The 27,721-nt window shown below is 42.9% G+C and overlaps 1 protein-coding gene across 1 annotated transcript in view; it reads left to right on the forward strand.

The window, feature by feature from the left end:
• Nucleotides 1-27,721, forward strand: part of CLMN (calmin) — a 1,136,927-nt gene that overhangs the window by 481,809 nt on the left and 627,397 nt on the right. Inside the window, exon 3 of the mRNA XM_044073600.1 lies at nucleotides 13,906-14,001. Coding sequence (XP_043929535.1) covers nucleotides 13,906-14,001 — 96 coding nt within the window. The remainder of the gene's footprint in view (nucleotides 1-13,905; nucleotides 14,002-27,721) is intronic.

Here is a 27,721-nt window from a genome sequence, read left to right on the forward strand (position 1 = left end):
ATTGCAGACCATTTTTTTGATGAGCATAGGCAGGGTGGGCCATGGAGAAGCAGTGTTCAAAGATCCAGTGAAGGAAGCCTTGATGGCTGCCAGAATTATGCACGTGGTGAAATAGGAAGCTGATGATGGGCTGGCAATAGAGCTACTAAGAAAACAATATGCCTTGTGTAGGTAATCATTAGTTTGGTGTTAAGTTCAGGTGAGCTGAGAAACTGCCCAAGTTAGGAAGTGGACAGTAAAGCACAAAGACATAATTTTTTCTTGCATCTTTCGGACATCTTTCTGATTTGTTAGCTCAAGGCTGTACATTTTAACTGCGCACTGGAGATGTTACCTTTTAGCTGCACAATGTATAAATATACCAGTCATATGCTTTCTCAGACAGGTTTTTAATAGATGAATTAATACTAGTAGATAGTTTACTAAGACAGTTGCAGCTTTCAAATAAAGAGTAAAACACCTCCTTTACTGAAGTTGTTAATGCTCAAACAAATTTGTGCAACATGATTGAGATTCCTAGACTAGTCTTTTGGAAACTGAGACTGACAAGTCAGCCATATCTAATGCTGTGATCTCTGAATTGAGTGATTAGATGTGCATAACACATGACACCACAAAAGACAAAGTACACAGAAGAATATGACTTTGAATGTCATTAGCATCTTTCAGGAACCCAAAAGCAGGAAAAAATGTCTTCTTCTATCTAGTTATCAAACACATTGCTGTCCAGTAAATTATCGCAAATTCCGACCTTCTGTAGTATATCATTATGTTTAATTCCATTTTGCTTAGGAGTACAATAAGTTTCAGTTCTGAATGAGTCACGTGGTAGAATTTGGAACGTGGGCTTGTCTTGCGCTTTGTATATTCCTGCAGTTAAGTGAATTGAAAAATGCCATTTTAATTAATTGCATTACAGAATAGTTCACTCTTTGATGTTCTTTGGCGGACTATTCTGCTTTGCACATGGCTGCCAAGTTCAGTATTTGCTACATCTTACAATAGCTTAATTGGTCCAAGCTGACTTGTCCTAGCATTGAATCAGCAACCTGTTTTGGAAACTGTTTTGAGTACAAAAGTCAGCTTTTCTTTGCTTTGACTGTGTGATATTGCTTCAGAAAAACAGGGGACAACAGTTGTATTTACACTCCTAACTGGCTGATTTTCTTTAGTTTTAATGGAAAATGTGTTCTCTGATATCGTATAGTGCTTCTATTTATGTGCTGTAATTGTAAATATTCTATGAAATCTATTGCTTACATTGGAAGACTTGCGCAAACTGCTGTGTAATAGCAGATGTTGGTGACACCAAAAAGCAATGCATCAAAGTAGAGAAGAAATTGGACTTCTGAAGGATAGTGTTGCCCTGCTGTCATAATGACCTAAACAGACTGATTTAGCTTGGTGACTGTGTTACCAAGTTTTGTATTTCTACTTTGACTTGCCCAAGATCTGTGTTCCATTTTCTTACCGTAGAGTTAAAGGACAAATGAACCCGTGTCATATGACAAATTATGAAGCCAAACAAAGAAGGTAATTGGCTTACATAACCCACTTGACCAGACCATTTTGTTGTTGACTATGTCAACAAGGTGGACTTTTCAAATCCTAAGTTACTGTCATCTCAAAATATGATGACTTCAGAATTAATGGTGGGGGTCTTCTCCGAAATAAGAGACATGGGGTGAACCCCCATTGAAAACACTTTTTGTAATTTGATTTATGTTTGTGCTTTCACAGAAGGCTGTTTTATGCGGTCTTCAGTGAAAGTGGTATCTGTAGATATAGCCATATCCAAATATGATATCTGCTACTCTAAATCTGTTTAGTCAAGCAACAGAACTGATAAAAAAGGCAAATGTTAATAAAATGAAACTGAGTAATAAGCTGTTTCTGTAGTGCAGTGTTGGATTCTTTTAGGATTTAATCAGCATTTCAGCACAGCACAGTTTCTTAGTGCTTGTCTACTCACATGATTTTAAGTTCTAATTTTTCTCTTTTCTTTTTATTTTGTTCTTTTCTCTCCTTAAATGACTTTGTTCAGGGAAACTGATATTAATGTTGGGTTTATGGGTTTCTTTTGTGTATTCTTCCCCAATTTGGAGGCAGACTCTTTAATAACATATGTATTTCACTAATTACAAATGTTTGTGCTACAGTGTGTACTAGGAAGGGAATTAGAAAAAGAACTTATTTTTTATGTAGTTCAGACTGAAGCCATAGTCTGTCCAATAGTAGACACACATACTTTTTTTAATAAAATGTAGCTTCTTGTTTGTAAATAGATGCTGTAGTTTTCACTTACTAGACTGTATCACACGTTGTGGTTTTCAACAAGAAAGATGTCTTTGCCAGGAGCAGAAATGTAAAAGGAAAAGCGCAAAAAGAGACTGATAAAATGGGAGACATCAAAGCAGGTAGGAAGGTATTATACAAAGAGATAGATTAAGCACTAATACTGATATGGAAGGAGAAAGTGGGGGGAGAAATAATGACTGACCTGGTAATAAAAGCCACATGGTTGGCATAAACATGATTACATGTCACTACGGACGGATCATTGTACCAATACTTCCTTGTGTCATTCAGCTGCTGGTACTAGTGTTTGTATTCAATTGCTTATGACAATTAATATTTGTTGCACATTGACCTCATCTTAGAAAACATTAACAGAAGCCACAGCAAGTGATTTAATTTAAAGGAAATGCTGTATGTTTATCTACAAAGAAATTCTAACCTAGTGCCTGGTACAGAGGAGTTTAAATTGAGCTGCACATAAACTAAATGAAATGTAGTACTTATCAACATTTTGCCCAGTCTTGGGAAGTAAGTATGTTGCAAACAAGATTTTGAAATGGAGGATTCAATCACGAGAGAGAGAGACAAATGGAGAGTAAGACGTGCCACTCTTAGCAGGGACCTTGTACGTCTTTGCTCTAAGGTCTTTTTGTGCAACATATGAATTAACTATGATATCAAAATCTCATTAGACTATATCCACAGCTGTTTTGATTTTTCAAGGGTCGATAATGCCTAATGAATTTAGTTAACCTCTTAAAGAGAGTTACACATGATGTCAACAGCAGTCATTTGTTTATATAGTGTACATTGACCTGGTCAAAGCATTTGACACCATCCCCCATGCTGTCATTATAAATAAGCTTAACAGTTTAAAAATATATCCCTATCTAGTAAGTTGGATAGCAGATTGGATAAACGATAGTAGCCACACAGTCTGTGGGTAGTAAGTGCCTCAGTAGAAAGTATGAAGGTTACCATAAGTACCTCATCAGAAAGCATGTAGGGGACCATAGTTGCCTCATCAGAAGGTATAAAGGTGGCCAGGTGGCCCCCAGGACTCAGTGCTGGGAGCTCCAGAGTGGAAACCAAGAGCTCTGGCTAACTAAGTTTGCAGCTAACTATGAACTGTGAGTTATTCCATTCCAGGGTCACTCTCTGACTCCCTAACCCTTTAGTAAGAACTTTCACTTGTAAATACTTGGTGTATTGAAATGGTCTAAAATTAAATGTAAAGGGAGTACAATATTCTCACATTTGGTAGAAAACTCCACCCTTTAGCCTACAGCATATACAATACCCCACCTCAAAACAAAAATGCTGTTAGGGACCTTGGAGTATGGTTTGATAATTTCCTCTCTTTCAATTATCATGCAAAGTAGTTAGGAAATCTTTTATTTAACACAGCTAATTGTGAAAAAAATATCATCCAGAATCTAAAATGATCATTGTTTATATTCAGGTTTTATTAGGCAAATTATTTTGCACAATGTCCCCTTTGTGATGTACCTTACTAGTAATATCAAACAAATTGAAAAGACCCCAGTGATTCCTAACTGAGAAGATGACGAGCTTTAATACCTTAAGTTACCAAGAAAAAGTGGAAGCACTGTCCCTTTTATCATTATATTATAGGCTTGTGAGGGAGGATCTGTGCCTTGCCTTCCATGCCATTAAGGATCCAGTGATCCTGGATCTCTTGTATCTTCACTTGTCAAACAGTTCCACTAATACCACAACCAAGTACTGATCGAGAGAGAAGTTCAACATATAGCACTTCCCCCACCTCTGGAACAGACTACCCCTGCAGATTAAACAGTGTGCTATAGTGATCATCCTTCTTGCAAGGCCTGGATGATTGGATGGGTACCCACAAATTCACTTTGGGATTGGTTGGCCTAGCTCTCCAAAAGAAAGGAGGCGTTGCCTAAGGGTGGGGACCAGAAAGGTTTAAAAGGTCACATGACAAAATTACCTTGAAATTCCTATGATTTTATAACAGTTATTGTCAAAATAAAAACAACACAAAAAAGTTATTACAACACACAAATTAAAGCAAATTACAAAGCAAAGTTAGTGTGTTCTTTATTAAAACTTGTGCTACTGACAAATATGCACTTAACCATATACAAACCTTTCTTATGAGGCTTAAAAGTACATCTGATTCTTTGTAAAAAATATTTCCTTTAATTTGTTTAGAAAATGTCCAAGAATCTTTAACATGTGAAGGAATGACCTGAACTATGAGTTTAACTTTTCATGAAGAAACCTCTCTAATGGCTCAGGTTTAGAGATTGAAATAACTACCATAGACATGCATGGGTGAGTGTGGCAGAAACGTATTTATATATTTTTGGAATCACCCCAAAAACATACATTTCTAAAGAAGTCAAATCATTATGCAGCAAGCCAGCAACTATCTCACCCTTTAAATATAAACTTCTAAAGAAATCAAATCATTGTTCAACATGTGTAATAATTATTCCACTTTTCTTAAGATGACTACCTTGTAGCACTTTCAGTTCAACAAGCATGGCTATCTTTTAGGATTTTCTGTGCAGCTACCTACAATAGTAAACCCAAAACAATATCAGATCAAGCAAAAATAAACATTGCAATACAGATGGTTAGCTCCACGCAAACATCTCAAACACTAGTGAACTGGAAGTTAAATATTAACTTATTAAAAGATAAAGAAGTCTCACAGGGAATCATTGACATTCTTACTCAAGCTAAAAATAACCTAGAGATATTGAATATACCATATGACATTCATAGGCAAGCGAAGAAAGCTACTATTAGGGGAATACTAATCCAAAAAGCTGCTCTCTATAAAATATTAAACAAGGAAAAACTCAAAGCATTAGAATCAAAATGAAAAAGTATAGAGTCAGAATTACAAATTAAACATTCACAAGAACTTGAAAGTCAAATGGTTACAATACAAGGACAAATACATAAAATTCAGTCACAACAGTATCCTATCAGTGAAATGAAACTTCTTCACAAATATGCTGAATTGGCTCAATCCCCCTCAAATGTCTTAAAAGCTCCCTCACCAAAATAAAGCAATTAAATTATAATAACAAAACTCTAGATATGGACAAAGAGATTATAATGGCTGTTTAAGAGTTTTATCGAAAACTATATGACCCACACGACCAGTTTAATGATTTATTACTCCATCAATTTACTGAAAAATGGCAATTTCCAGTACTGAATGAAGCACAAATAAATAATCTTAAAGCCCCTATGAATGTAGAAGAAATCATTGCTGGTGTAAATTAGTTGAAACCAGGTAAATCACCAGGGCCAGATGGATATGTGGCAGAGTTCCACAAGACTTTCGAAAAACAATTAGCCCCATTATTATTGAAAGTATACGAATACATAATAAAGTATGGTATCAAAGACCTGTCATATATTTATACCAAAACCCAAATCTGATGCATCAAATCCAAACAATTACAGGCCAATAGCACTCATAAATATCGATATTAAAATTCTATCTACAGTCTTAGCTAGCAGAATAAAAAAAAATCTTGCCTCTTATCATATCTCCTGAACAACTAGGTTTTATGAACAATAGACAGGTATACGACAATACACTCACCATTGATTCAATCATTAGTTTAAAAGCAAACTATAATTGCCCTAGCTATGCTTTATCTGTTGATGCACCTAAAGGTTTTGACAGAGTTTACTTTGATTTTCTACTAAAGATACTCGAGAAATGTAGCATTCCTGATGGTGTTTTCTCCTGTCTACCTGATGAATCTGGGCATCTTGGGGCAATGCAGTAATTGCCTCATGTACACAGACAACCCTCTCCTCCTACCACCCAACACTACAACCTGTGAGAGATGCACTTATATAGCCAAACTGGAAGCAAAGCTCTCTTCACCCAAGACTAGACTAGAGAGTCAAGAGGAGAAGGTAAACACTTGCACCACACCACACGCCGCATATAGATCCTCAAAACCTACACCACCAAAACACACACATAGAAAAACAAAACACACACCTACATTCGCGGAGGCTCTCAGTAAAAACCTGCCTAAGCTACAGGGACCTCCAAAGCAGAAACACAAGCAACCTCCACCCCCCAACACAACCCAAATGACACATAGCCCACAAACTCAGTGTGCCACTCAACCACAGCCCATAAGGCATAACAACGTACCCAACACTCTAGTCATAGGTGACTCTATAGTCAGGCACACTGATGTTCCAATCACCAGGCTAAACAAGGAGAAAGTTACTGTCAGCTGCCTGTCGGGTGCCAGGATCCACCACATAATGCATGCACTCAGGTCACTCCACAACAAGTACAAATATGACTCTGTCATTGTCCATGTTGGTGTGAATAACCTGAGACATACCTCCTTGGACTACATGAAAAGGGACATGGAGGAGCTGTCCAATCTTGTAGCCCAGGCAGGTATGACCCTAGCCCTGAGTAGCATCCTGCCATCACCCAGAATGATACCACAGTACAAGGACAAAATGATTGACTTCAACAATTGGCTAAGCTTCTGGTGTCATTCTAAGGGGATCAGTATCTGTCTGCCTGGGATGACATGATCGACAAGCCACGATGCTTTGCCAGAGATGGCCTGCACCTGTCGCCCCTGGGATTCCGGATACTGGCTAAGGCTCTAGCCACCCCTATAGTGCCTTTTTTAGGCAAGGTTCAAATGACAAATTCACCACCCTAACAGGTACAGGCAAGAAGAATCTGAGGGTATTGCTACTCAATGCTAGAAGTCTAAACCTCAAAATGCACTCTTTTGAGGCACTCCTTAAAATGGAGAACATCGACATCTGTGCAGTAACAGAGACCTGGTTCAAGGCTCCAGAGAGTACCCCTGCATTGCCAGTAATTCATACCACACCTTTTGGCCACTTAGCCTGGACGGAAACACTAAAGGCAGAGGCGTGTCCATATTCATTAAGGATATCCACACCTCTAGGCTAGTTGCTCAGCATAATGCATCCGAGATTATCCAAGTGCAACTAACTCTGGGCAAGACCGCAATCCAAATTGTAGCTTGCTACAGATCCCCCACCATGCCCCAGGATTCCCACTCCTCATTACTTAATACACTGGAAAATATTAGGGTACAACCCAACATCCTAATAATGGGCGATTTCAACTACCCTACCATTAACTGGGAAAACTACTCATGTACCAACTCTTGTGCTCAACGTTTTCTGGAATTTGTAAATTCCAATGCCATGGATCAACTTATCCACACCCCCACCAGGGGCAGCAATATCCTAGACCTGGTTATTACCAACATGGGCAACCGGTGCTCCACACCAGAGGTCAGTTCCTCGTTGGTCAGATCCGACCATAAGCTAATCACCCTAGACATCCACATCCCTCCCCCACCCCCATTAGGGAAACCACAGTAAAAAATTTCTCCAAAGCCAACTTCACGCTTCTTAAGACAGAAGTGGCAAACATCACGATACCCATGCTGATGGACAATAGAGGTATGACTGCTGAATCCTACACAAATGCACTTTATAAGCACTTACATGAGTGCATGGATCGAGCAATCCCTAACAGAACCAAGATGCTATCCTCCAAAAAAAGGAAGCCAATCTGGTGGTCCCCTGCCATAAACAAACTCTGCAACAGAAGAAAGAAACTGTTGCAAAAAAGAGTAAAATTTCATGATTGGAGAAACTCCCTGGTCAGCTTCAGTAAGAAGCTGAGATCCCTCATAAAATCCTCCATCCCTCATAAAATCCTCCAAAGGTAGTTATGAAAACAAAATCGCCACTGACTCTAAAGACAACCACAAAGCATTCTATAGATATGTCAAGAATCTCAATGGCAACACTCAGATCTGCTCTGAGTTACAGCACAATGGCACTAAATATACAGAACCAACGGATATTGCCAACATCCTGGCAGATAGGTTCAGTGCTAACTTTACCCCTCTGTCATCCTCTAAAGGGCCCATCTCTATACCAGAAGAATGCAAAGTTCCTGTAATCACGGCTGCACAGGTAAAAAACACACTATCCAAAGCCAAGAACACAGCATCCATGGGACCTGACGACATCCCAGGCTGTGTTCTACATGAACTACAGAACGAACTGGCACCCCACCTAAGTACCATGTTCAATCATAGCCTCACCTCAGGCTATGTGCCCACTGAATGGCGCACAGTGACAGTTATCCCACTCCACAAAGGGAGAGCCACCACAGACTTCGGAAACTACCGCCCCATTAGCCTAACAAGCCTGGTCTGCAAGGCTATGGAGCGTATCATCATGGAATTTATAAACAATGACATTGGTAATCTCCAACTCAGGACCCCTCTCAGTTCGGGTTTGTAAAAGGCAGATCATGTCTCCTAAACCTGATAGACTTCTTTGAAGCAGTCACCAAAGCCGTAGATGAGGGTAAGGTGGTTCACACAGCCTATCTAGATCTCGCCAAGGCTTTTGACACCATCCCCCACTATAGATAAACTCACTAAACTAGGTATAAATCCCTATGTCACAAGATGGGTTGCCAACTGGCTCACTGACAGAACCCACACTGTGAAAGTAGCAGACTCCAAATCCAGCTTCAGACCAGTGACAAGTGGAGTACCACAGGGTTCAGTCCTGGGTCCTCTCCTGTTTGGTATCTACTTCTCTGAAGTACAGGTCTTTGGCTTACAAAGTTCGCAGATGACTGCAAACTAGGAGCCATAATCAAAACTCCAAAAGATGTGGACATCCTACAAAAGGGCCTTGCTGAGACAGATGCCTGGTGTCAAAGCCATGGCCTCAAGCTCAATGCCAAAAAGTGCATTGTCATTCCTTTTGGTAAAAACTCAGTACCCATGAACTACCACATAGGTGGTAGTCTACTCACCACTGAAAGTGTGATAAGAGACCTTGGGACACAGGTGGACAGTAGTCTCTCCTTTGATAATCACATCGCCACAGTAGTCAGGAAATCCTTCTATGTGGCACACCTCATCACAAAAGGTTTCTCATCCAGGAAAAAATAGGTCATTGTTCCCCTCTACTCATCACTCATTAGACCCATTATAGAGTACAATGCCCCTTTTGGTATGTACCTCACAAGATATCTAAAACAACTGGAAAGGCCACAGAAATGCCTCACAAAGAGGATTACTGGCCTCAAAGAGATGCCCTACGCAGACAGTCTCAAAAAACTGCAGCTTTACTCTGTCGCATATCGCCTGCTCAGAGGCGATCTCTGCCTAACATACAAAGCTATGTCAAACCCAGAGCTGTTGTACATACTCCACTTAAAGAAATCACAATCCCTCCGAGTTACACGCTCTAGTGACATAAACCTCGTCACAGAGACTTCCCATACTCTGGAACAGACTACCTATCTATGTCAAATGGAGCACCTCATTAGCACTCTTCAAGAAAAATCTGGATGATTGGATGGGAGATAGGAAATTCACCCCGGCGATCACTTCTGTGGCTCTGCTCAACAGGGGCACAGGAAAATAATTTTCTTGTGTGGCGAAAGCCAGGGTACATTTTTGGCTAGGCTTATATAGGCCCTAGGGCCAGTAGCCTAGTACCCTCCTATGAACCTATGAATTGCAGACCCTCAACATGGCAGCCTGGCTTATTCCCTGACCACCCCTCAAGCTGTCAGCCTAAGCAAACAAGTTCTAGATGTTATACATGAGGTCAGATGCCCCAGCACTAGGAAATCCTATGCTGACAAGTGGAAAAGTTTTTGTACCTGGATCCAGAGTAAGGGAGCCGGAATGGCACAGCCCTCCCTACCTCTCATCCTGGATTACCTGGCAGACCTATTACACAGGGGTCTAGCCTTCTCTTCTATTAAAATTCATGCCTCTGCCATCTCTGCTCATTACAGCATAGAGCCTCCTCTCTTCTCACACCCTCTCATCAAACAGTTCCTAAGAAGGGCTAACAACTTAAGGCCACCCAGAAGAGCTCCTACCCCAGCTTGGGACCTTAAGTCTGTGTTGGAAAAGCTCACCCTACCCCCCTTTTGAACCTGCAGCTTCAGCAGAATTAAAATTTCTGTCTTGGAAAACAGCCTTGCTTCTGTCCATCACTTCAGCTAGAAGAGTATCAGAGGTACACGCACTCATGGCTGTGGAGCCCTTCATCATTTTCTATGCTGACAGAGTCTCACTCAGGACTAACCCATCCTTCATGCCTAAAGTGGTGTCCAGTGTGGCTCTCAACAAATCCATACATTTGCCCACCTTCTTGTCTAACCCACAAAACAAGGGGGGAAGGATTCTGCACTCTCTAGATGTGCAAAGACAGCTCAGATTCTATCTGGACATGACTAAATCTTTCAGAAAAAATGATCAATTGCTAGTCCGTTTCACAGCAGGAGCAGAGGGCAAGGCCATATCCAAACAAACAATCTCCAAATGGATAGCACACAGCATCCATTTCTGCTACAGACAGCATGGGAAACAATGCCCAAAGGGGGTCAGGACTCATTCTACCAGAGCAACCTCCACCTCTGCAGCATTTCTCAGAGTGGTCCCCACCAGGGACATCTTGGAGGCTGCCAAATGGACATCTGTTCATACCTTCACCGAGCATTACCACCTGCCTATCTTTTCCAAATCCAGAGCAGGCTTTGCCATCGCAGTCTTGCAGGGCATCCTAGCCAGCCCACAGTCTTCTTGACTTCCTCCACCCATTTCTTCAACTTTGGGAATCAATCTGAATGTGATGACTGCAACAGTGCAACACGAAGAACATAGTACAGTTGTGTACACTTAACATAAATGTAGATGTTCAAGTGTATTCAGTGTTGCAGTCCTGGTTTCTCTCCCTCCATCCCCCTTGTCTCTCTCTCTCTCTCTGTTTTCCTCTCTCCTTACAGGGATTCCTTTTTATTTGTGGTATTTACTTTCTACTGATGGTATTCTTCACCATAACCTAGCACCCTATTTGGGGGGCTCCTGACAGGGCAAGAAACACTGATGTAATGGTGTCAGCTGCCTGATTTTTATACCACTGACGACCTAACATCAATCCTGGAGTGACAGCAACCGATGTAGAAATACTAAGCCTCTGGTATTCGGGGCGACTTGAGGGCTACCCCTGGCAGGATAACCCAAATGTGATGACTGCAACAGTGAATACACTTGAACATCTACATTTATGGTAAGTATACACAACTGTACTTTTTTGCTTATACAGTGCATGCTTTTATTATCAGCCCTCACTGGGTGCTATTATATTGCAGTGAACTGAGTCCCCTCCAGGCATGAGTGCACCAGTGTAAGCTGCTTGCTCCCACTATCCCTGTCCTGCTTCTCCAGCACTCGGTGGCTAGTTGTCCCCTTGGTCATAGTCAGAGTTTTAACTCCTACATACCACAGACTGAGCTGCAGCATTTCAGGTTTTGTCTGATTTATACCAGGTAGGCTCAGCCTGCATCTTTGTACCACATTTTGTGTCCAGTTGGTAAGCAAGATGCAATGTTTGAATGCAAGCCTTTCAGGTGACTATTAAAAATCCTGATTAGTGTTTTATGCAGGTTAGTTTCATATGTCTATATTGTTTATGTTTTTTATATTTATGTTAAGCATTTGCTGGTAGAAGCAGCATTTTACCAAGCCAACATTTTTTCTTGAAGTACATAGGTTCATATGTGTGTACTGAGCTAATGGCCCTGGAGCCTTTACAAGCCTAGCCCATAGAAATGCCCTGATGTGCCACCCAACGTTAGTTCCCAGTGCCTCTGTTGAGTAGAGCCACTGGCGTCATCCCTGGGGTGAATTTTGTATTTCCCATCCACTCGTCAAGATTTCTCTTGAACAGGGCCACTGAGGTGCTCTGCTTAACATGTATGGGAAGTCTATTCCAGAGCATGGGCAGTCTCTGGGTTATGAACCTGTCCCTCCAGCATGTTCAGTTAATTGTGGTAGTGAGGTTGAGATCTCTGGAGTGTGTGGTGTGGAGGGATTGGGATTTCTTTAGATGTAGAATTCCTAACAGAGCTGGGTCAGACATGGCTTTGTAAGTTAAGCAGAGATCATCTCTTAGTAGACAATATGAGACAGAGAATAGCTGGAGTTTTTTGAGTCTGCCCATGTAGGACGTGTTTAAGGCCTAGGGTCCTCTTCATGAGGTACTTTTGTGGCCTTTCCAGCTGTTGCATGTGTCTAGTGAGGTACATGCCAAATGGGGCATTGTACTCGATGATTGGCCTAATGAGGGAAGAGTAGAGAGAGATGATGACTTCTTTCTTCCTGAATGCAAAACCCTTGGTAATGAGATGTGCCACATAGAAGGACTTTCTCACCACAGTGGCAATGTGGTGGTCGAAGGAGAGGTTGCAGTCAACCTGTGTCCCCAGATGTGTAATAATGCATTCAGTGTTCAGTGGGCTCCCATCAATGTGGTAATTAGTGGGAACTGAGTTTTTCCCAAAGGGGATGACGACACATTTTTTGGCATTAAACTTAAGCCATGGTTTCAATACCAGTCATTGGTCTCAGTGAGACCTTTCTGTAGAATGTCTGCATCACTTGGGAAGTTAATAATGGCTCCCAGCTTGCAGCCGTCTGTGAACTTGGTCAGCCAGAGTCCGTCTGTGTTGGCCTGGACTTCTGAGAAGTAGATGCCAAACAGGAGAGGACCCATGACTGATCCCTGTGGGACTCCACTCATGACTGGTTGCCAGTCTTACCTGGAGTCTGCTACTTTCATACTGTGGGTTCTAGCTGTGAGCCAATTTGCAACCTACCTAGTGATATAGGGGTTGATACCTAGTTTGGTGAGTTTATCAATAATTCCTGAGTGGAGAATGGTATCAAAGACCTTGGCCAAATCGAGGTAGGCTGTATGAACTGCCTTACCCTCATCCACAATTCTGTTGACTTACTCAAAGAAGTCAACAAGGTTGAGCAGGCATGAGCTACCTTTCACTAAACCAAAATTATTATCGGGTCTGCACTGAAGCAGACATGCATTGGTGAATCCATGGAATCTAACTGGACTGTGACTACTGCTTTTCAGTCATTATGCACTTGTGTGTACATGGAACCTCTCAACTGTCCCTGATTTTGCTGAATAGCTCTTAATTTTACCTCATGTTTTTGTCCTGTCCCTTCCCAAAATGCTTGATTTTTTTTGTATACCACTGAGGCTTTCCATCAGACATTACAGTTTCATACTATTTTTCTGAAAATGCATATTAATTGAAAACCTGTTGCACTATTAATTCTTTTAAGTGAATTAGAGTAGTATTTTAAAAATGTCCCTGACATTGAGGCTTTACTTCCTCCTCCACTATTTTTGGCTTTGTGCAGAATTTTTTGAATGAAGAAGGTGAGGCACGGTATACAGCTTTATGTCAAACCTGGCACTTTTTCTTTGTACTAAAACTAGGCAGTATAGAAACCAGATTGCTTTTCATTTTAGTCCTTTTGCTTGTGAGTCTGTTGGTAGTTTAATCTTCCATAAATTTAGTGATCAGCTTTTCACCACCTTAGTCTTTTGCCCACCTGTGTATTAATTACAGGGGTTCATTTCTTGACTTCCCATTTAACTTATGAGTTGATTGCTAATCTTGAGATCATAATGTGTTTTTTTTTCTTCTCCTTTTAGCATTCACCTGCTATGGAAGTGAAGGACCTGCTTCTTGACATTCAGGATGGCAAGATCCTTATGGCACTGCTGGAGGTACTATCCGGTCAAAGCCTGGTAAGTCAGATGGTATGCATTAGTAGTTTGCAAATACATGTTACTCATAAATGGTCTATAAGTATTTTACTCTTGCCTGCTAATTTTCCTTAACTTGGTGTAAAATGTTTTGTGATGTACTGTAATTTATTTTTGGCTAAAACAGATCATCTTCTGTAAGGTCAAACTGCTTTTACCTGAAGTCACAAGTGCTGTTTTCCCAGAAAAACAAAATGGTCCCTTAAAGATCATGTGCAATCAAAAAGTCAGGCTGCTTTGGTGCTGCATTTATACATTCACTGCTGCTATGTTTAACTTGAAAAAACCACCAAACCATGTGCAGTTTTTTAAAATATGCTTAGCATTGTGATGACATCAGTTTGAGGGTGCAGGTGCTTTCAGTTTTACTATTTCCTATTGCTTCCATTGATGCTTAGATCCGGACAGGTATTAAACATTAGAAACATAAAGCCAAATACTAGACCCTTATACTAGGCTAATATTTAATGAACACATCTTTATTCATAAGTATTAACCTTGTATAAGTATTCAGCATTTGTGTTTATAATGTTTAACATGTATAGTGCATATAACTAAAACAAAAGCACTGCCCACTGACCCCTTACTGACAATGAACATAAGTCCAAAAATAAATGAATAAACAATGACGTATGGGTATGTCAGCAACATTTCTTTTAAGTTTTTCTTTTCTTTCCTTCAGACTTCATCCCTGACAGGATATAGCAAAGTTACTTCCATGGCAGCAGTGTAGCAAGAAGGGGGACAACACAGGCTGTAATGGCATGTAGGGGAACAACATTGGCTGTAATGGCATGTAGGGGGACAGCACTGGCTGTAATGGCATGTAGGGGAACAACACTGGCTGTAATGGCATGTAGGGGAACAACATTGGCTGTAATGGCATGTAGGGGGACAGCACTGGCTGAAATGGCATGTAGGGAGACAGCACTGGCTGATATGGCATGTAGGGGGACAGCACTAGGTGTAATGTAGGGAGACAGCACTGGCTGTAATGGCATGTAGGGAACAGCACTAGCTGTAATGGTATGTAGGGTACACCACTGGCTGCAATGACATATAGGGGGACAGCAAGGGTTGTAATGGCATGATGTTCTTCATGTTTCACTGTTGCAGTGATCACATTTGTGTTATCCCTGCCAGGGTAGTCCTCGGTTGGCCTGAATACCAGAGGCTTAGTATTTCTGCATCAGTTGCTGTTGATTCAGGACTGATGTCCGGTCGTTAGTAGTATAAGGTAAGGCAGCCGATGCCATTACATCAGTCTTTCTTGCCATGGAGCCCAAAGCAGAAGCAGTCCGCATGAGTGTCGGTCGGTCGCTACCTGAGTTTTGTCTTCCGAATTGAAGCTGAAGTCTTCTAAAGCTAAGTACCCCATTGGGGATCCTTTTTTCTTACACTAACTGATGTCGGAAAAAGTTAACAATTGTCTCACCTGTGGAAAGCAAATACCACACCGAGACTTTCATTCTTGCTGCATCACTTGCTTAGGCCCAGACCATGAGGTCCTCCACTGTCACTTCTGTGCTTTGTTCAACACCAGAACTTTACGTCATCAGGCCCTTATTGTAGCTAGATATTTTTACTTACAGTCCTAGAATTCCAATATGGCTTCGGTAAGCCATCTGAAGGAGATCTTCCGAAAAAACATAAAGATAAAGACAGACCGCACAGGTCCAAACCTATTGACGACACTCCCATTAAGCTAGTCAATTCTCCGGTCCTCAGTCAGGCACTTTTGCAGCCCATGATGCCCGCTTCTGTGGATTTGCAGGCCACTACTGAGACCCTTTCGGAGTCCGGTATGCCACAAAACTCTACTTTGACTAAGAATCCTGCAGTCATCTCTACCTTGGATGGGTCCTGAGCCACTGAGCAGGCACCAGCTTCCAAGGAAGTCCTTCACACTACCGATTCTCAACACAAACCGACAACTTCTTTCACGGCTACTGTTCATTCAAAAACTACCGAGTTTCTTAGGCCCAGGTTACGAACCACACCCAGGAAACCGACCCAATCTCAGGTACTTGCTTTCATGACTCAGTCTCAAATATTTAAAGTGGTGGAAGACCTTATCATGCTGATCAGTGGAAGCCAATCTACCCCTTCCAAAAGAAAAAAAAGATCTGTTCCCTGTAGATTTGTCTGAACAGGAGTCCAATGACTCTGATGCATCTGAGTATGAAGACATGCAACCCCTCTCTGCTTATGAGGATTCTGATGCAGAGGATTCCATTCCTTCAGCCCCCCCCCCCCCCAGAGGATTTTTCCTTTGGGGAAACCCTTCACACTTTAAGGGAACATTTCCAATGGGAAAGTCAGGACTACCCTCAGTCTAAAAAGTGACCCAGGGAATTCTTAGATCTTCCACAGCACAGACCCCTGGCCTTCCCCCCAGTCCTGGATGTTATGGAGGATGTTTTTCCTGGAATCCAGCTTGATTCCTGACACCCTCCCTCCTGCACCCAGGAAAACCAGACAGGTATTACAGAGTCCCTGAGTCACACAAATTTATTTTTAAAAATCCTACTGCTGACCATGAGGTAATTTCTCAAGGGCCTAAAGAAATTAAAGCAACCTCTGTTAAGAATCCCACCCCCTCAGATAGGGATTCCCAAGCACTAGACAGATGGGTTAAAAAAGTGTACAGCTCAGCTACTCTTGCTATCAGAGCACTAAATTGACAGTTCCATATGCTAAAATTTCAGCAACATACCCTGGAACTCCTCAAACAAAAAAATGTCTTCCTTTCCTGTTTGTGCAGAATCTAAAGAGTTACAAGAGTTAATGCATTCTGCAAGCCAAGTAACTAAATACACCTTGCACTGCGGTTTTGATGTCCTAGAAGCTTCTTGCAGGGCAGCAGTCACCAGTTCTGTCCTTAGAAGGCATGCATGGCTTAAGGAACAGCCCTTGCCAGACAATGTTAAATCTAAATTGTTGGATGCCCCCTTGCACAAAGACAACTTATTTGGCACTAAGGCAGAAGAGGTCTTTAAAAGGATGGAAGAAAAAGCAAAATCTATGCAGACAGTTAAGGATTTCATACAAGTCCAGCAGGCATTTTCCCTCCAAGCACTGGTCCTTTCCTGCTGCCACCAGGTCAGTTCAGTCCAGATCCCAGAGAACCAGACCCCACAGACAGCAGCCACAGGGAATGCAGAGATCTAAGCAGTGGACTACCTCCACTTCAAAACCAGGGAGTTCTAAGCCACTCCCTTATGGTAAGAACACACAATTATTCTCCTCCCCAACCCCCTCCCTCTGCCCACCTCCACTTGCCCCTAGGAGGAAAACACTCCTTTCATGCAAACACCCGGGCCACCATTACCAATGACCGATGGGTTCTCAACGTAGTGTCCCGGAGATACAAATTTTCCTTCCACAACCTTCCAACTACAAAAGGGTTCCCCAGATCTACCTCATATCCAGTGAGCAGAGGCACAAAAGCAAGTCCTTTCCCTGCTCTCCATGAGGGCAGTAGACCATGTTCCTGCAGAACAGAAAGGCCAAGGTTTCTACTCCAGACTTTTTCTGGTACCTAAGAAAGAGGGCACCTGGCACCCAATCCTCGATCTATCCATTCTAAATACCTTTCTGGTGATCCCAAAATTCAAAATGCTCACCGTCCAGCAGATGCTTCCCATGCTCTCCAAGGATGCTTGGCTAGCCACCCTAGACCTAAAGGAGGCCTACCTCCATATTAGGGAATCATGCAGGAAATATCTCCGTTTCAGGGCAGGATCTCATCACTTTCAGTTCTCTGCGCTTCCCTTTGACTTATCTACTGCTCCCAGGGTTTTCACAAAATGTCTGGCTCTGGCCATTGCCTTTTACAGACAAAGGAATATCCAGATTTACCCATACTTAGATGACTGCCTAATTCAGGCAGACAGCCAGGAAAAGCTGCTCAAGCACCTGGCTTTGTAAAGTCCCTATTAACTTCTCTAGGGTACACAATCAACAAAAAGAAATCCAAACAGGTCCCTACCCAAAGGATTATATTCCTGGGAGCAAGCCTGGACACGGCATCCCAGATGGCATTCCTTTCACCAGAAAAGCAAACCTTCCTGACAGTCTACTTCTCTCAACTAGCCACCAGACCCCAACTATCTGCAAGGAAAGTCCTGCAAGCTCTGGGGTTCATGGCATCTTGCATTCTATTCCTTCCGTATGCCAGACTGCATATGAGGAAACTTCAATGGTACCTTAAAAAGCCTTTGGTCAGCACTCTCAAGACCTGGAAATTCTTATACCTATAATACCTTGCCTCAGAAAAGATTTTCTTTGGTGGGCAACAGCATGCTCCCTCAACAAAGGACTACCTTTCTCACCACCCCATGCTACCCAGACTCTCACCACAGATACATCAGATTATGCCTTGGGTGCACACCTGGACAGCAGGTGCATATAGGGCCAATGGAGCCCACAGCAAATCCATGTGCACATCAACCAAAAAGAGATGATAGCTGTCCAGCATGCCTTGATAGCTTTCAAGCCCCTTCTCTCCCCAGGGGCTCTCCTGATCAAAACAGACACAACTGTGATGTGGTACATCAACAAGCAGGGATGGACTCAGTCCTACCCTCTATGCAGGCTGGCCATGACCCTTTGGCACACAGCCTCTGCCATGCAACTCCACCTGTTAGCACAATTCCTACTGGGTTCTCTCAAATCTCCGGTGGACCACTTAAGCAGAAATCTGTGACAGCTCAACAGAAGAACCTTCACCCTAATAACTCAGAAATGGGGCACTGCGAAGGTCGACCTCTTTCCCTCCAACACCAACCATCAGCTCAGCAAGTTCTGCACGAGGGAGCATCACTGCAGGGCTAGGAAAGTGGATACCCTGTCCTTCCCCTGGGTCAATCTATCGGTCTGTGCCTTTCCTCCACTACCTCTCATCCCCAGGGTACTGCTCAAAATAAAGGAGGAAAACCAAGGATAATTCTTATAGCTCCAGACTGGCCTCACCAGCACTGGTACCCCCTGCTGTGCAGCCTGTCCCCTCTGCCACCTTGGCATCTCCTCAGATTCCAAACTTCCTGACCCAGAGGGAAGGGGAATTCATGCATCCCCAATTGCAGACACTCGATCTGCCAGCTTGGCTTATTCCCTAACCCCCAATCAATTTGCCAACTTCAGCAAACAGGTTCTATATATTATACGAGAGACCAGACTCCCTAGCACTAGGAAGCCTTACACTGACAGATGGAAAAGGTTCTGCACCTAGATTCAGGCTAAGGGAACCAATATGGCACAGCCCTCCCTCCCTCTCATCCTGGATTACTTAGTTGACCTGCTACACAGTGGGCTGTCTTTTTCTTCTATTAAAATTCATGCCTCTGCTGTCTCTGCTCATTTTCCCACTGAGCAGCCCCTTTTTCTCACACCCTCTGATCAAAACAGTTCCTAAGAGGGGCTAGCAACTTGAGACCCCCCAGAAGAGCACCAACCCCAGCTTGGGACTTTAACTTTTTATTGGAAAAGCTCAACCCTCTCCTCCTCCCAACAAATTCCAGCACATGTGAGAGATGCAACCATATAGCCAAACTGGAGGCTAAGCTCTCTCAACTCAGTACTGGCATAACCAGTCAGGAGGAGAAGGAAACCACACTCACTACAATTCCAGTCTCTCATAGACCTACCACGACAGCAAACCAAACACATAATCACACAAAAACATACTCGGAGGCTCTAAATAAAGATCTGCCTAAGCAGCAGAGACCTCCAAAGCAGACACCCAAGCAACCGCTACCCCAAAACAAAACACGTGCAACACATATCTCACAAAGCCAGTAAACTGGCGTCCCGCTCACCAGGCTGAACAAGGAGAGGGTCATGGTGAGCAGCCTGTCGGGCGCTAGGATCCGCCACATAACACAAGCACTCAGGTCACTCCAAGGCAAGTACAAATATGACTCAGTCATTGTCCATGCTGGTGTGAATGACCTGAGACGTACCTCCCTGGACTACATGAAAAGAGACATAAAGGAGCTCTCTGAGCATGTAGCCCAGGCCGGTATGACCCTGACCTTGAGTAGCATCTTACCCTTACCAAGAATGATGCCACAATATGAAGACAAGATGATCAATTTCAACAATTGGCATAAGTACTGGTGTCATTCAAAGGGGATCCAATGCCTGTCAGCTTGGGATGATATGCTCGACAAGCCACGATGCTTCGCTAGGGACTGCTTGCACCTGTCACCCCTGAGCTTTCGGATATTGGCAAAGTCTCTTGCTACCCCCATAGTGCCTTTTTTAGGCAAGGCTCAAAAGACAAACCCACCTCCATAGGTATCACAAGGGATAAGAAACTAAGAGTAATGCTACTCAACGCCAGAAGTCTAAACCTCAAGATGCATGCACTCGAAACTCTCCTTAGCATGGAGAACATCGATATCTGTGCAGTAACAGAAACCTGGTTCAGGGCTCCCGAGAGCACCCCAGCTCTACCAGGTTATACCTCATACCATGCTTTTCAGCCCCAAAACTTGGACCAAACCACAAAAGGAGGGGGAGTATCGATATTCATCAAAGATACCCACACCTCCAGGTTGGTGGCAAAGCGCGAAGCATCAGAGACTATCCATGTGCAACTAACAGTGGGTAAAACTGCCTTCCAGTTTATAGCCTGCTATAGACCACCCTCCCAAACCCAGGAACCCCGCTCGGCCTTTCTGAGAACACTGGAAAATATGAAGGTCTCTCCAAACACCATTATATTGGACGACTTCAACTACCCAAACATAGACTGGGAGCATTACTCTAGCTCCAACACCCTAGCCCAAAGGTTCCTAGAATTTATAAACTCAAATGCTATGGAACAACTTGTTACCACTCCCACAAGAGGGGAAAACATACTGGACCTGATCATCACCAACATGGGGACTCTATGCTCCAGACCAGAAGTATATCCCTCACTGGTAAGATCAGACCATAAGCTAATCTCACTGAATATTCACATCCCGACCACACCCCCTGCCCAGAAAACCACAGTGAAAAACTTCTCTAAAGCAAATTTCACACTCCTCAAAACCGAAGTGGAATCCTTCAAAGCCCCCGGGCCTGTGGAAAATACGGCCCAGACCGCAGAATCCTTTATAAACACATTCTATGAACACCTTTACGAATGCATGGATCATGCGATCCCAAATAAAACCAAGACCCAATCCTCCAAAGGCAGACGTCCTGTCTGGTGGACCCCAGCCATAAACAAACTATACAATAGAAGGAGGAAGCTACTAAATGATAGAGCAAAATCCAAAAAAGGGAAGGCATCACTGATCAGTATTAGCAAAAAACTATGGGCACACATAAAATTGTCTAAGGCCAGCTTCAAGAGAAAAATTGCACAGGACACTAAGGATAATCACAAGGCTTTCTTTAGTTATGTTAGGAACCTGGGTGGTAATTCCCAGATATGCTTAGAATTAGTCCAAAATGACAAAAAATACACGGAACCCACAGACATTGCCAACATCCTAGCTGACAGGTTCAGCGTAAACCCCCTCCCACCAAAGGGCAAATATCTATCCCAGCAGAGTGCTGCCCCCCTGACATCTCAGATGCTCAGGTAAGAGCCGCCCTCTCCAAAGCAGAAAACACAGCATCAATGGGACCAGACGGTGTCCCGGGCTGCGTCCTACATGAACTCCAAGAAGAGCTAAACCCAAACATAAAACTACTGTTCAGTCTCAGCCTTACTACAGGATATGTGCCCAAAGAGTGGCGTACAGCAACAGTGGTCCCTCTCCGTAAAGGTGGTGCCTCAACGGATCCTGGAAACTATCGCCCCATAAGCCTGACTAGCTTGGTCTGCAAAGCTATGGAAAGGATCATCATGGACCTCATAAATAAAGATATTGGGGACCTACAGACACTGGATCCTACCCAGTTCGGCTTTGTTAAGGGCAGATCCTGCCTCTTAAACCTGGTTGATTTCTTTGAAACAGTCACCAAGGCCATTGACGAGGGAAGGTGGTCCACACAGCCTACCTGGACCTCGCAAAAGCCTTCGATACAATACCCCACTCGGGCATTATAGATAAGCTCACCAGCTTAAATATAAACCCCTATGTCACTAGATGGATTGCAAACTGGCTCAAGAACAGAACCCACATGGTTAGAATTGCTGGAGCCATGTCAGACTCCAAACCAGTTACAAGTGGTGTCCCACAAGGCTCAGTCCTGGGACCTCTCTTGTTCGGTATATATTTCTCGGAGGTACAGGCCAACACGGAAGGACTGTGGCTGACCAAGTTCGCAGATGACTGCAAACTGGGTGCCATAATCGACTCTCCATCCGACACAACCATCCTCCAAAAGGGCCTCATAGAAACAGACAACTGGTGCCAGAGCCATGGCCTCAAGCTAAATGCCAAAAAGTGTATAGTCATCCCCTTTGGCAAAAACAAAGTGCCCACAAATTACCACATAGGTGGTAATCCATTAAGTACAGAAGAAGTAATTAGGGACCTGGGGACCCAAGTTGATAGCAATCTCTCATTTGACAACCACGTGGCCAAAGTGGTTAGAAAAACATTTTATATAGCTCACCTAATCATGAAGGGATTCACATCTAGATCAGGGGAGGTCATCGTGCCTCTGTACTCATCCCTCATCAGGCCCATAATTGAGTACAATGCCCCTTTTGGGATGTACATTACCAGACACCTGCAGCAACTGGAAAGACCCCAAAAGTACCTCACCAAGAGGATCAAAGGGCTCAAACAGATGCCATATGCTGCCCGGTTAAAGAAACTCCAGCTCTACTCAGTGGCATACCGCCTGTTCAGAGGCGATCTGTGCCTGATGTATAAAGCCATGTCCAACCCGGAATTAATGGACATGCTGCACCTCAATAAATCCAAATCCCATCGAGCTACGCGCTCGAGAGACTTGAACCTCAGCACTGAAATAAATAGGACATGCTGGAGGGACAGATTCATAACCCAGAGGCTCCCTTCACTCTGGAATAAAATCCCAGTCCAGGTTAGGCAGAGTCCCTCATTGACTCTCTTCAAGAGGAATCTTGATGAGTGGATGGGAGATCGTAGGTTTACCCCGGGTATCACTTCTGTGTCACTGTTAGACAGAGGCACAGTATACTAACCTCGAAAAAGGGCATAGCAAAATAAATTTAAAATGGCTGGCGAAAGCCAAACACATTCTGGCTAGGCTTATAAATGCCCTAGGGCAGATAGCCTAGTATGAACCTATGAACCACTCCCTTTGAACCTGTCTCTTCAGCAGAGCTAAAATTTCTCTTCTGGAAGACAGCTTTCCTTCTGACCATCACTTCAGCCAGAAGGGTCTCTGAGCTGCAAGCACTCATGGCTTTGGAGCACTTCATCATCTTCCATGCTGACAGGCTATCCCTCAGGACTCACCCATCCTTAATGCCCAAGGTGGTGTCCAGTGTGGCTCTCAATCAATCCATTCATTTGCCCAACTTTTCCCTAACCCACAGAACAAGGGGGAAAGGATTCTGTGCTCTCTAGATGTGCACAGACAGCTCCGATTTTAGCTAGACAGGACTAAATCCATCAGAAAGTCTGATCAATTGCTGGTTAGCTTTGCTGCAGGGGTAGAGGGCAAAGCCATTTCCAAACAGATACCACACTGCATCCATTTCTGCTACAAACAACATGGAAAGCCTCCTCACAAGGGGGTCAGGATTCACTCCACCAGAGCAGCCTCCACCTCTGTAGCTTTCCTCAGAGGAGTCCCCACAAGGGACATCCTGGAGGCTGCCACCTGGACATCTGTTCACACCTTCACCAATCATTACCACCTGCCTATCTTCTCCAAATCCAGGGCAGGATTTGCCTCTGCAGTCTTGCAGGGCATCCTATCCAGCCCCTAGTTTCTTTGACTGCCTCCACCCTTTTCCTCAGCTTTGGCAATAAACCCAAATGTGATGACTGCAACAATGAAACACGAAGAGCATAGTGCAGTTGTGTACACTTACCATAAATGTAGATGTTTGAGTGTATTCAGTGTTGCAGTCTGGGTTTCCCTCCCTCCATCCCCTCTCTTTCTTCTCTTTCCTTACAAGGGACATATTGGTATTTAGTTTCTACTGGTGGGGATTTTCCACCAGACCCTGGCTCCCACTTGGGGGCTCCTGACAGGTTGGGACAAGAAAAACTGATGTAATGGCGTTGGCTGCCTTACTTTATACTACTGATGACCTGACGTCAGTCCTGAAGCGACAGCAACCGATGCAGAAATACTAAGCCTCTGCCATTTGGGCTGGCCGAGGGCTACCCTGGCAGGGATAACCCAAATGTGATGAATGCCACCAAACCTTCCGGCAACTTAGAAATGAAACTAAAAGAATGATCTTAAATGATAAAAAAAACTTCTTCCTCCACCTCCAACACAAACACCTTAATAATCCACAAAAATTCTGGGCAGGCTTAAACAAGCTCCTGCACCCAGGCCAGGCAACCACCCCCACTCCAACAACTTGCAAACAACAGTGCCCTGTAAACATTGCTAACACATTCAATAGTTTCTTCACAGAAACTATACAATCCCTGGCCACACAATTCAAACAAACAACCAGCCCACTCCACTACCCATGCCAGCAGAATACTACAACTACATCAGATCATCTATTTACCTTCGATCCAGTACCCATATCCTTTATAACATCTCTTCTTAAAAACTAAAACCCACTAAGCTAGCAGCTGACCTTCTCCCAGCTGAGTTTCTGCAAAAAGCAGCTGAGGCCATTTCCTATCCGTCTCCATAATCATAAACCGTGCCTTGTCAGAAGCCTTCATCCCTCCATATGGAAAATGTCCCACATTATTCCTCTCCATAAAGGTGGTAGCTCACTAGAGCTAACCAACTACAGACCTATAGCTATACTCTCACCCCTGGCCAAAATTATGGAAAAGTGTGTCCACAAACAACTGATGGAACACCTCACCAAAAATAAAATTCTAGCTAACTCCCAACATGGCTTCAGGCCAAATCACAGTACCACATCAGCCCTACTATCCTTTTCTAATACCATCAATAACTTCAGAAACAATAATAAACTATCATCTGCTCTTTTCTTAGACCTCTCCAAGGCCTTTGATATGGTGAACCACATTCAACTCCTCCATACATTAAAAACTATCACTCAGCAATTCCACGCTGAAATGGTTCCAATCCTACCTGTCCAATAGGCAACAGGCTGTTCTATGGCAGGACAAATTATCTACATGCCTACCTGTTACACTTGGAGTTCCCCAAGGATCTATTCTTGGCCCTCTTCTCTTCACCATCTTTGTTAATGACCTGCCCACAATCACCCCCATGCCACATGCATTCAATATGCAGATGATTCGACTATCATCAGCACTGCCTCCAACCTGGCAGACCTCAGTGCTTCAACCCAAGACACCTTCAACCTAATAGAAAAATGGTTCTCAAGTCGACAACTAGTTCTCAACCCCAACAAAACAAAACTACTTACTTTCTCACCCACTAACAAGACTCTTCCCCCCACCTTCTCTATTACATCCTCCAATGGAATCACTATATCACCAGAAGCTCACACAAAGCTATTAGGTGTTACCATTGATAACTCCCTTAAATTTGACACCCATTTCAATCTTACCATCAAAACCGTCAATAAAAGCTTGGCTCTCTCTATAAAGTAAAACACTTTCTCACTCCTCACGCTTAAATTACAATTGCCAGCACACACCTACTATCAACTCTTTTCTATGCCTCCCCTCTTTACAAACCTAAACAAGACAACCCTTAACAAACTTGCTTCTTGTTACAATCACATAGCTAGATTTGCCACAAATTCCACCTTTAGAACGCACCACTGCACTAACTTGAAGCAACTAGGGTGGTTAGAGTTTTCCAGCCAACTCCATTTCAACCAGCTCAAAAGCGGCTCACCAGATACTGTATCACCCAGAGAAAACACCAGCTCTGAAAACATCATTCACCCCTATATTAACCTGCAATCTTTACGCTCCTCCAATAAGATCTTAGCTCAAACTACCAAAGCCAATAATTCTGCTGGGGATTCTCTATTCTCAAACTTTGTAGGTAAAATGTGGAACTCCTACCGACCATGCTCACCTCAGAACCCTCACTCCTACAATTCAAAAAAGCTTAAACCCCATCTCAATACTCTCTGGCAATGTCCCTGTTCCAAACCTGATTAACCACTATCATTTACCCTTCTCTTACCTCACTATCCTTAACCGCTTTTAACAAGGCGCCCGCCTTTGTAACTGACCTATGTTTTTTATATGCTGCTGTTGTTTTTTTTTCCCAAGATGTGATGTATCTTTATATTGTATTTAGAACTCAACTATCTTCCTTTTTTTGCATTAACAATGTTCATATGTCTGTTATGTACTTGGAGCTTTTCTCCCCGGGCCTCTGCTGAAAATGGACATGTATCCAGTCGGACTCTCCCGGTTAACAAATGTAAAATAAAATAAAAAATAAAAATGCAACAGTGAATACACTCAAACATCTACATTTATGGTAAGTGTACACAACTGTACTTTTCTTTTAAGTCCTATTTTTCACAAAAAATTGTTTTTTTGTGTGGAATATAGGAATGGAATAGTCACCAGAGAACTTCTCCACTAAGGATCATAGGATTATAGGAAGTTACTAGGCTAATGGCCCTAGGGCACTTACAAGCCTAGCCAAGCTCTACTGTTGTTTCCACAATCAGCACATATTGCCTCTGTCCAAGCGAGACACAAGTGGAACCCCCAGGGTGACTTTACGATTTTCCATCTAATTGTCCAGGTGGAATGGAATGCAAGGGCTACATTTTGTTTAGCAGATTTGCACATAATATTTACATCTACAGTAATTTTTTAATAGTTTTATGTACAAAATATTCAGATGTGTTTATTCATTCATGGATCTGATGTTCTCATCTACCTCTTATTAATGAATCCATTAAGCAAATCAGCTTACTGACACCAGAAGAGTTACACTGAAAATCCTGCTCAAGCCTTCTTTCTTGTACTCCAATGTTGGATAAAACAGCAGTGGAGGAACGTTTAGCACAAGCAATGCTGTATGGGTGGAAGCAACTCTTAAGCATGTATTGAAATACTTAGATGCAGTCATAATTTCATCCATGGGATGATAATTTGCAATGCTGCAGCAGAACCTATATTTCCTTAACAAGGTATTTATCTAACACAGCCTCATCTAGTTTGTCATCCCCCTCAAAAATACATTCTTCCTTATTGCAATGATATTGTGCTGCACTGTCTGTGGCATCCATTCCTCTTGTGTTTCTATCCCATCACCAGGTGCTTGGATGTATCTTCCAATACCGATACTATAGTATAGCGTATGAGGACAATTGCACTCCTTAGGTTCTATCCTTCGGATGAAAACATTAAACCAAGATCCTATCTGATAATTCAGATAGATATAAAAGATCATTAGGGAAATCCCCACTTTTGTCACAAAAAACAAGATGTGAGTTTAGTAAATGCTCATATCATATCCTAATATAGGTATAATTTTTCTTACACAGTATTTTATTTACCATTCAGTTCTAGATTCCATAGTACCAAAAGTCTTTCTTTTTTTAAGACAAGTAATCAAAAAAATGCCATGCATTTGAGTTTAAAAAAAAGCAATAAAAGCGGTTTCAAATCATTTCATTTTAACCATCTCCCTTTTTTAATCTTTATTGCTG

The sequence above is a fragment of the Protopterus annectens genome, chromosome 6.part0 (genome assembly GCF_019279795.1).
Source record: "Protopterus annectens isolate FY-2018-M chromosome 6.part0, PAN1.0, whole genome shotgun sequence".
Classification (NCBI taxonomy): domain Eukaryota; kingdom Metazoa; phylum Chordata; order Ceratodontiformes; family Protopteridae; genus Protopterus; species Protopterus annectens.